The sequence below is a fragment of the Hippoglossus hippoglossus genome, chromosome 12, assembly GCF_009819705.1.
Source record: "Hippoglossus hippoglossus isolate fHipHip1 chromosome 12, fHipHip1.pri, whole genome shotgun sequence".
NCBI classification, from domain to species: domain Eukaryota; kingdom Metazoa; phylum Chordata; class Actinopteri; order Pleuronectiformes; family Pleuronectidae; genus Hippoglossus; species Hippoglossus hippoglossus.
In genome coordinates this window covers 16,636,494-16,647,245 of record NC_047162.1, presented here as the reverse complement: position 1 = coordinate 16,647,245, position 10,752 = coordinate 16,636,494, and the positions used below count along the sequence as shown (strand labels likewise).

Sequence of the window (10,752 nt, the reverse complement as noted above, 5' to 3'; positions counted from 1 at the left end):
ATGTTTGAGGAAACTGAGACAGAGAAAACAATCACTTTCACAATTCAAATGTTCATCTTCTTTGTCAAATTTTTAAAATGAAGTTAATAGTGGTTGGGAATAAAATAAATAAACATCCACTGGAGGACAAAACTGATGAGATCATTCATAATAATGAAGCACTGAGCAATATATATTATATATTAATATTAATCCTCCAAGTCAAATGTATTCATGGTCATTCAAACGTTTATACCTCCTCACAATGTTAAAAAACAGGTCAGAAAGATTAGGACTTTTAATTTGAAATTTGAACTAGACAGCAGAGTTCATCAGATCTCACAAAACCGTTCAACTTATCCGCTTGGCACTTGTCATGTGTGTTGTTAGTGACCAAGTGAAGTGCAGAGTCACATTTTGTGCCATTTGGACTCACAGCACCTTCAATATCAATACAAATAAATACACAACCAGCGCTTTGCAGCATTCAGTCTGTGTTAGTTGAACATGTTTTCTTCTATGACCTCAGATAAACTACAGTAGTCATCTGCAGCTGGAGCGAACCTCGGGTCAAAATCGCTGCCTGATCATTTTGATAATTTGAGTCTTATTATTTCAAAGTAAATGCACTTCATGATATTCGTTGCGTTGCCACAATGCTTCACATCGAGCTGAATTACACAGCTTGGATTTTGAAAGGTCTTCAACTTGGGTCTGAAGATTATATCGATTGATCAACAGACCTCTGGAGAAAAAGCCAACATGAAACTGAAACAGCAGTTAAGGGATAAAGCGAATTTAATTAGATTTTTTTATGAAAAACACATTAAATCTTCCCTGCAGATAAACCAGGGAGGATGAACACAACGTTGTCTGACTTCACTCTGCCTGTTTATAAAAAGCTCTGCACACAAACAATAAAATACAGTGAAGATACACACTCAGACCACAAGATGGCACACTTGCACTTTTTCTCCTCATGTAACTCCCCTTCTCACCAAAGTGTTCCTCCTCTCCTGAACTTTGTTTTTAACAAGATTTCACATAATCATTTTTATTATTATGTTTATTGTTATTATACCCATTTTTATACCCATTATTATTTCATTTTATTATTATTATACCTGGTTAAACTCCTCTTCTGCAGCTGTAGTGTGTGAAACTGGAGCCTCCTTGGATGAAATCTGACTGAACATCTCTGTTGATGCAATGTAAATGTCCCGGACTGGTTTGGTGTGTGTATCTTTGGAGGTGCTACACCCTCATATGATTTCTTTATGGTCGTTTAAATCTTGCACACAACACACACTCATACACCGGAATCCTGTAAATCAAACACTGTTAGGTGGAAACAATTGGTCGGATTTTTTGGGGGGGGTTGAAAGTTCCCGTTTTCTGAAGTTCAAATTAAAAATGTACACACTGGTAATATGTTGTTGTTTTGAATGCAAAGTATAAGATCAGTTGGAAATACATGTATTTCTCGCCCAAAGCATTGACGTGTGTTTTAATTCATAACCTTGTAGTTAACACGTTTTCCGCTTCACCTGTTGTTTCGTCTAACTGCTGCAAAGGGCCCGTGTTTTTCTAGGCAAATTTCCCTCTGCAGCTCTGGCCTCTCATTGGTGGAAGCCACACTCAGATTCCACTGTGAAATTATCTGATTGGATATCAGGGAGGGGAGAAAAGAGACAGCAGCGAAGTGTGTGATGCTTTCTTTAAAACACTGCTTTGCTTTTCTGACTTTTAGGAAAGGATTTAACGACAAGTTCTCTGCCTCTACTCATCTTCTCCTTTTCCACAGGACGGGAAATTATTATTATTTAATATTATTTACATTTTTAAGACGCTCTTTATTTAGACGGGAACCTGCTCTGTTCACGGTGAGTGGCCGCAACTTGTGAAATAGACCGAAAAGTAGCTTATAAACTAAAATGAAACTTAGAAACAAACTTTTAAACACCTTTTGAAAATGTGTTAATTTACGATTATTGTCCTTCAAGCTGCTAAAATGTGAAGGAAATTGATTTTACAAGCCGTCTTTCACTTTCACAGCTAATTATTATTTTTTAATTATAATCAATAATTGTTTTGATATTTTTATGTATAACTGTGAGTGGTCAAATTGTTTTTCTTGACGTTATTCGATGAGACATGAACACCCAGCGACCGTTCTAAGCTCTTCTGACCCGATCAAACCTCCTAATTAACTTAAATTAACCACTCGTTATAATTTCTCTGGTGTAGGATCAACATGCCTCGGTCTTTTCTGGTGAAAAACAAAAGGTGCACGTCCTATAACGTCCACCGTTCATATGACGAGGAGCCTGGCGCCGCCACATATACAGGTAAGACTTATTATATAATGTGAGTACATGAGGGACACCTAAACCGCTGTTGTCTACTTTTATTGACATATAAAACAACTTTAGAGCAGCTTGCTTTGTATTAAACATTTAAAATGGGATATTAATTATGCTGATATCAATACATCAGTGTTCAAATCTGAAAGTCAAGATTTAGCTCTGACAGAATAGCTCCTGTGTGATAAATGTCTTCAAAGAGGAGCTGCAGGGTTTTGTGTTTACTTGCTGTCCATAACCACACAGAGTGACGTCTTCTGTTTGAATCAGTCCTTCTCATTTTGTTTGTTGCAGAAGTCCCACCAGCAATTCAGATCTCAGAAACTTCAGACGGGGCTCAGTCGGAGGGGGAGTTCTCCCCCCCGGACCGCTCCTCATTTGAAAAGGAAGAGCCAGAGCTCGCCTGTCCCTTACCCGTTCACCCAGAGCCAGCCAGGCCTCCTGCAGCTCCCACACAGCCATACTTCCTCACCGGTGAGCTGCAAGTGCATCTTCTTCTTATTCCTGTTGCATTGCATCACTTCAGATCAGAGTGTAAAATCATGTCGTCTTTTTCTGTGTCTGCAACCTCAGAGCCTCACATGGCAGAATTCCCTCCCTACTACAAGCCGTCGTATTCCTGGGATCAGGTGCCTTCGTCCTACGAGTTGCGTCAGGTGACTTTCAGCCCCACGGTGCTGCAGCACGCCAGCAATCTGTACACCCCCCACATCAGCCGCAGTCCACAGCCTCAGCAGCCTCTGGACTGCAGCACGCACTACTCCCCCACCTCCAACACCTACCACTGCATCACCTGTGACAAGGTACGCGCCACGTGATGACCTACAACATGTGGGAGATGATAGAAAATATCTAGGATCTAGGATAGTTTGCTCAATCCTACAATAAATCCACTGTACATTGAAAATGTCAAAAAGGTAGACGCATTTCATATTGATTTGATTACATCAGCAGGCTGTGTCACTGATGGTCAAACCTTGTTTCAGGTGTTCTCAACGCCACACGGACTGGAGGTCCACGTCAGGAGGTCGCACAGCGGAACGAGGCCTTTCGGGTGCAGCATCTGCAGAAAAACCTTCGGTCACGCCGTCAGTCTGGAGCAACACATGAATGTCCACTCTCAGGTAAAACATCATAAGTCATCCTCAGCACTAACCTTTCATAGGGTTTGGATGACGTGTGAGAGACAGTCTGAAGAGTCAGAATCAAAGCAGCGAAGAAGAATCTGAGACGTTTACACTTTTAGACCCTTTGTGTGAATTAAGGTTGAAAATGCTGGATCCTATACTTTCCATAATGCACCTGTCTTTATTTGACCCTGAATAAATCACTGTGACTCCATCAGGGTCATCTGTTGTCTTCAAATGAAAACTATTTCTGCAACTAGAATAAAATATATGAAGTTATAATTCAAAGAAAAATACACTTTTAGCACAGTGCCAGTTCTAAACCTACTGGTTTAGAATGGGCTGTTAGCTTAGCCTGTGGTAATGGTCTGTAGACTACTTCAGAATACCTTGTGATACTGTCACTTTTTTATTGTTTGTGTGCTGGACGTTGTGTGTAGAGCGTTTTATAAACAGTCGATGGTGCAGTTAAAGAACTTTGTGTTTGTCCTACCTGGTTTATTTGCACAATGCAAAATACAAGAAAGAGTAAAACTAAATATTGTAACATTTACAATTCCCTGAAAACTGGGCAAAGTCCATCTGACGATGAAGACCATGTGTTATGACTGAAAGCACCAGAAAAACTGCCACAGTAAATGGACCTTTACTCTGAATGTCAGCGTTTGTGTGTAACACTTTTGTCGTACTTTTGTTTTTGATCAGGAAAAAAGCTTCGAGTGCAAGATGTGTGGAAAATCATTCAAGCGCTCGTCCACTCTCTCCACACACCTGCTCATCCACTCGGACACGAGGCCTTACCCCTGCCAGTACTGCGGCAAGAGGTTCCACCAGAAGTCTGACATGAAGAAACACACGTACATTCACACTGGTAGGTCTCAATATGGAGGTGTTGGAAAAACAAGTCAAACTGGGCATGGCTCCTCTCACTCTAATCATCTGCTTTCCAAGTGCAGAGTCTCCAGGAGTAATATAACTGCTGATAAATCTGAAAAAGAAACTTTAAACAAATGTCCTGTTGATTTGCCTATCTGGTTTTCCTGCTTCACACGGAGCTCTGTGAGAGGAACTTCCTGCAGCCCACATTTGTTGCCAACAAATGTCTAAACAATGGTTGGATTCTTCCCTCATTCATATGAATATATATTTTAAATTCATGGTAAAAATATTTGGCACCATTTGTGGTGCTTGTGCAAGGCAAACGTGATTTTCCAGAGCCAGTGGAGAGGAAGTTGAAGCTCCTTTTTGCCCCCACAAATCATTGGAACATGATCTTTGATTTTAATCCTGTTGATTTCTTATTGTATTCTTTGTATTTTACAGGTGAAAAACCTCACAAATGCCAAGTGTGCGGCAAAGCGTTCAGTCAAAGCTCCAACCTGATCACCCACAGCAGGAAACACACGGGATTCAAACCGTTCGGATGTGACATTTGTTCCAAAGGCTTCCAACGCAAGGTGGATCTCCGCCGGCACCACGAGAGCCAGCACGGCATGAAGTGAAGCCGAAGTGAGCACTAAACCCTGAGCGCAACGGTAGCACACTTATGTACAAATGCTTTTAATAATAGAAGCAGTAATTTATTGTTAACACTGATAATAACAAACAAGATGATATAACATTTATTTATACATCCGGTTTATTTTGGTCTTTTCAGATAATGTATAAAAATAAAGCTGTGAAGTCAAATCATGTTTTAAGGTGATTTAACTTCAGAAAAATCTGTCATGAGGAAAATGAGTAGCTGATAAAAATATATTTTTTAATATATTGGAAGTTTTCTTCTTTCAAATATGTGTTTACATCCCTTTTGGTTTACTGTTAATTTAAAATAAGCTTCAGCAATGTAAACGCTTTTCTTCTTGAAAAATAAAGTTGAACTGAGTATGAAAATCTTTGGTTGCCCCGTTGAATAAAAATGAACAAAGTGTAATACAACATGCAATCCGTCGTGGCTGGAAGGGAAAAGACAAGCGCGGTGTTTGTCTAAGATGACACGATGAGCACTGCAAACACACAATTTCTCGCCGTTCGACTCTTTCTGTGTGTTTTCCTGAGTCACTTTCCTGTCAAAGCAGGATGTAGAACAACGACACAACTGTGGCCTCGGGTGAAAATCTCTTGCGGGACCGGGAAGAGATATGGAGTGGAGTAATACTGCATTCAAATAACACACCTGAAACGGCATGCAAATCTGAGGCCGGGGAACTTTTCATTCCTCAGAATCGAGGAGAAAATGAAAGAAGAAGTTTTACATCCCCAAATGTTCGAGGCTCTGCAGCTTCCTCGTTATAAAGGCCAAACCAGCTCCATAATCTCAATATGAAATCAGAACTGTCGCATAGACGGTAATTGTGGCAACACACATCCATTGTTGCTGCTTGGCCTTCACAGTGAGTCCAGTGGGATACAGGGATTAAATAAGAGGCTGAGGGAAAAAAGGGATTGATTACTTAGTCAACTGTCACCACACCCAGTCAGCCTCCTGGATTTACTTTAACTCACCACCTTCCTCAAACACCAAACCTGTTGGGACATTAATCTGCTCCAGGCAAATCAGATCATCACCTCAGCCTGTTAAATCTGACAAACACTGCAGTCACAGTTTCTAAGACAGGTTTTTTAAGGGACGTTAGACCAACTGCTGATGTAACGACGGGAAAGAAACTCAGCTTTGTGGCTCAATCGAACCTAATTGGGATGGAGAAGTTGGTTTTTATGTGAGAATGAATGACTTCTGTTAAAGTGCTATAAAAAATAGTCAAACAATAGAATATATTTCATATTTAAGGACATTTCAATTTTCAGAAGGGATTTCTTTCTACTTAAACAAGTTAAATAAATATAATTCAGAAATATATTGAGCATCATTGTATCACGTAACCAATCTTAATCTTTCGTTGATATTATTATGACTGTATCATTGCCTTCACTTGTGTCTTTGAGTTGAACAAACTTAAATGGATCAGTTCTTTTAACCTGGATCTCCGCCTCCCTTCAGCGTAGCAGTGCTTTGCTGGATTCTGATTGGCTGATTCGCACAAGTCTGACAAAAAAAATACAAAAACGCCATGTTGTCTTTACACTTTGTGTTTTCACGTTGCTGGTCTGTGTCTCACTAAAGGTGCCTTCAAGTCATGTTATCTGCAAAGATGTCGTTACCATTTTTTTTTACATTACTGGACGAGTGCAGACACGTTTGCACTGCTGACGGCAACAAAGCTAAACCAGCTCTGTCATTTTTACCCGTCATTGTCTTTCATATCATGACGTTTAAGTTTTGACTAATGAGAACAAATTACATTCCACAGTTGATATCGACGTATTTAAATAGTGTAAATACTTTAAATACTTGTCAGAAGTGTTGTTTACTGCAACATGTACATTTTTCCTTGTTGTTGTTGTTGTTGGGGGATTGAAGCTGAATGGTTTTAGTCACATGTGTGGTTTACTCTGTGCAGACAGAAATCAGCTGCTCCGTCAAACATCTGCTTCCTTCTTCGGAAGCAGCTCTGTGAATAACTGTATCTGAGTTTATTTCACATTTTAGGATATTAACTTTTACTGATGTTGCAACTTGTCCTCTACTGTTTTGTCTCTCAGCATTAGGCCACTGATGACGAGTCCTCTGCCTTCAGAGAGACGTGGCCCAAACCCCTCCTCCTCCTGAATTTTTTCGGTTGCCTCAAAGTTTTTCAGAAAAGTGACCTGAGGAAGAATTTGAGTTCTACACTGTGCATCTTTGTCAGCTGGATAAAAAGGATTTAACATGCAGGGCCAAACTTTGGTTCATTATACTCAATACCACGAATCAAAAGATGGCATCACAGATTAAAGAACAATAGTTTATTCACCTGTGTTGCAGAAATCAGTGTCTGAACCGGGGAAGAGAGGAGACATGAGAGGTTACTGTCTGGCAAACAAATCTGTGAGCTTTATGCAAAATGTGTTGATATTACTGGGGCAGCGGGGTCTGTTGTGATCCCGCGCGACAGTTAGACCCGCCACCGCATCCTGCTGTGTCTGCTGAAAACAGAGCAAATCAAAATCCTGCACAGGTAACCAACAGAGAAGAGGATCATCCTGGGTGGGACTGAACAAACAGGACATAGGTCCTGAAAGAGAAGGGGCGGAGCTACAGGGGGGGTAGCCTGGGGAAAACCAGGATGAAGAAAGCGTGCGGGGCCCAGATGCACCTGTAACATTCCTCCACAGGTAAACAGGTGCACATGGGTGTGAAAAGCGTTATACTCAGTGGAGTCATTTTCTTAATTTATATGTTTGAACCAAAATGTCTGGCAAAGCATCAGAGGGAGAGTGAGCTGGAGCTGTTGATGTGGTTATCCAGCCCTCGGTTATTTGCATATGTGTGTTGCCTGAGGCGCTGTGGTATCCTGAAAGTTGCAAATACACCTGATTTTATTTCTCAAACAGTCAGAAATACAGTCACTGAGCAACATTTTTCTCACTCGAGATGCAAACGTATAGAGAAGACATGTACAGAAACAGCATAATGACAGTTTAGAAATATTTTTTGCATATTTTAAAAGTGTAATTGGTTCTTGGAGCATGTTGACATGGATCGTGTCGGCACAATCTGACACCAGAAACAGTCTCAGCACCAACAAACACAGAGATCCACCAAACCTGTTCCACCCGACAAAGGATCAATCAACAAATAAATACAAATCAAACGTGACTGCACCAAACCGAATGCAGCTCTCTCTCTAACACACACACACACACACACACACACACACACACTGAAAGTAACAGCAGGTATTTCGACGGAGCACAGGGGTGAAATTTGTCTTGCAAATGGGTTCTATGCAAATGAACCCTGGACAGTTCTGTGAAAACGCTGCAGGACGCATGGATGAACATCCCCGAGGCCACGGGGCCACGCTCATGGAAAACTGAGCCCGAGATCTCCCCTCTCTACCCGTGAGATCATGGAAATCTGAAGCACTATTTACTGTCATCATATGGACCGTTTGTCTCATCCTATGGGTTTTCTAACCGGCTTTGTTTTGGTCATACACATCTCTGCTCCTCCCCTCCACTCCCAAAAAAAATCACTTTTACTGTTGCATGTCCCAGATTTTTTCTTTCTTCTTACCGTTTCTACATTTAAACTGTTTCCACGTGAGGTGATTAAGAAATTTAGGATTCATGCAAATGTTTAGTCTTATTTCTCTGTGGTGTTTGGACCTTTCTCTGAGGGACTTAAAGAAAAAGTTTCCTTCCCACGAAGCTTCTGAAAACTGTTTTCCATAAAATCAGGGCCAAAATGTAAAATGATCCGAGTGGAGACCAATGGTAACAACTGGTTAACTAGGTTAAATCTTTAAGTGTATGAGAAAACAATATGAAACAACATTAACAACAATTATTGGAGAGTTTCTGAGATTCATTAAAGTTTAAAGACTTGTGGCTGAGGTTATAGGTGAAAGTAGTTATGACAGTGTCTTATTCATTTCCAGGGAGATTATTCAAGTGTTTAGATGCAAAAAAGCAGAATCCACAATTATGTAAAAGAAGAGCCATTCTTTTAAATATTAATAAAATGAATGATAACAATAATATATTTGTATAGTGCTTTTAACAAATGCTCAAAGAGACTTTACAGGATTACGTAAACAGAGAGCAGATGAAAATAGAAAACTATAAATGTAAAATATACATCAAAATCACATCAAGAGACACATCATATCATATTGAAAGCAGTTCTGAGAATGTGGGTTTTCAGTAGTGTATGCTTGTGCTTGCATGATTATAATGTAATCTAGTAAAGAGTTTACATGATATAAAGATAATATACTACATAAAAATTGCAATATTTTCAGTGTATGGAAGTAGAAACTTCAGTTTCTTAGAGTTGTTGTTGACCGAGTGACCAAGAACATCCACATTTTATTATCAGATAAAGTAAAAAAAAAGTTATGTTACATCCTGAAATCCAGATTATAAACACAAGACGGTTACCGACAGTTGTGCTGTTTTCTGAAAAGTTAGTGCAGAATGAGATGCCTGGCAATGATGCTTTGTTTACAAAACAGACAGATGAATCTAAAACCGAGCTGTCAGCAGATTTCCTCTATGTGACTGCACACAGGAAGCTGCTGTCACAGTGTGAGGGTGTGATACTGTTTGATTGCCAGTGACACTGTGTTGTGGTCCTGGGCTCCTATAGATAAGTGAAAAGATGACGACAGCACCTACAAAGTGTCGAGCGAGAGCGATAAGGGTAAAAGAAAATCTACATTTTTTTTAGGCGGATTTTTCTTCAGGATTTAATCGTCTGTTCTACAAGCAAGCGAGACGACCTGCGGCCTTCAGGGTGGATCCGGTCATCAGAAGAGCTCCAACCTTCCAGAGATAAACACAACTCACCGACTTGATGCTCTTGAACATCTTATTGTTACAAATGTGGGCTTCAGCAATCGTTGTAAAACTCAGCTGGGACCTTTGTTCTCATCATCAAGCAGTAGCAGCCAGAAAATGATGTTCATTACTCACTAAAAGATGAGCTGGCGTGTCAATTAAATATGTCAGAGCATGTGTACGACACATTTAATGACAGAAGTGCTAATAAAGAGTAAAAAAACTACGGAGCGGCCATCTTGGATTTCGGAGTTGTGGGTGGTGAGGTTCCTGCGACTTAATGGATGCAACATTATTTAGGATTTGCTTTCATTAGTCAAGCTAGCAGCCTAGCTCTATGGCTGCTAACCACCATTTTGGTCCACATATTAAATCTTAAAGCTAATCATGAGTCATTTAATCAAAACTGGGAGAAAAATCATGCTTTTCTAGACCTGGCCGTAATGTGCGCACGTATTTAACCAGTAATAAAGTAATGTGAAACCTCTGCTACTGGAAATGTTGGGTCTTCTTAGCCTTGTTGAGAGTTGTGAGTACATTTGTAACGTGGCTGCAGTGAAAGAAATCACTGGTAACAATCTTTTGTTTTGTCAACAGAAAGTGAATAGGTTCAAGTGGGTGTGGCCTCGTGTCTACATCACACACCCAAACATGGCCGTGCGTGCAGAACGCCTTTCTAACTTACAAACGGCGAGCTGACGGGACGCCGGAGTGCACGGGCTGAGTGAGAAGTCAGTGTGAGCGGAAACGGAGGGAGGGTTGAAATCTGAAGGCAGCAGACTCTTCCAGCACGAGCCGGGTGATGGAGGCCGACTGATAACGTTATCATGGCCGCCGCACACTGTAACGGCTGGAACAGGCCCGCAGAAAGGCAGGGAGGAGCGGACAAGCCCTCGACA

The 10,752-nt window shown here is 40.7% G+C and overlaps 1 protein-coding gene across 1 annotated transcript; it reads left to right on the top strand.

Annotated features, from left to right (window-relative positions):
- Nucleotides 1–1,664: 1,664 nt before the first annotated feature.
- gfi1b (growth factor independent 1B transcription repressor) lies at nt 1,665–5,354 on the top strand. The gene is made up of 7 exons (XM_034602377.1): nt 1,665–1,862; nt 2,227–2,327; nt 2,637–2,816; nt 2,916–3,145; nt 3,329–3,466; nt 4,175–4,340; nt 4,793–5,354. The coding sequence occupies exons 2-7, from the start codon at nt 2,234–2,236 to the stop codon at nt 4,969–4,971; spliced, it is 987 nt and encodes a 328-aa protein (XP_034458268.1). The 5' UTR covers nt 1,665–1,862; nt 2,227–2,233; the 3' UTR covers nt 4,972–5,354.
- The last annotated feature ends 5,398 nt before the right edge of the window (nt 5,355–10,752 follow it).

Bases quoted from the DNA above. Each gene is read 5' to 3' on its own strand.
- gfi1b (XM_034602377.1), top strand. From the start codon at position 2,234: ATGCCTCGGTCTTTTCTGGTGAAAAACAAAAGGTGCACGTCCTATAAC. The intron at 3,146-3,328 runs GTACGCGCCACG...ACCTTGTTTCAG, and splicing joins ACTGCATCACCTGTGACAAG to GTGTTCTCAACGCCACACGG. The intron at 4,341-4,792 runs GTAGGTCTCAAT...TGTATTTTACAG, and splicing joins ACACACGTACATTCACACTG to GTGAAAAACCTCACAAATGC.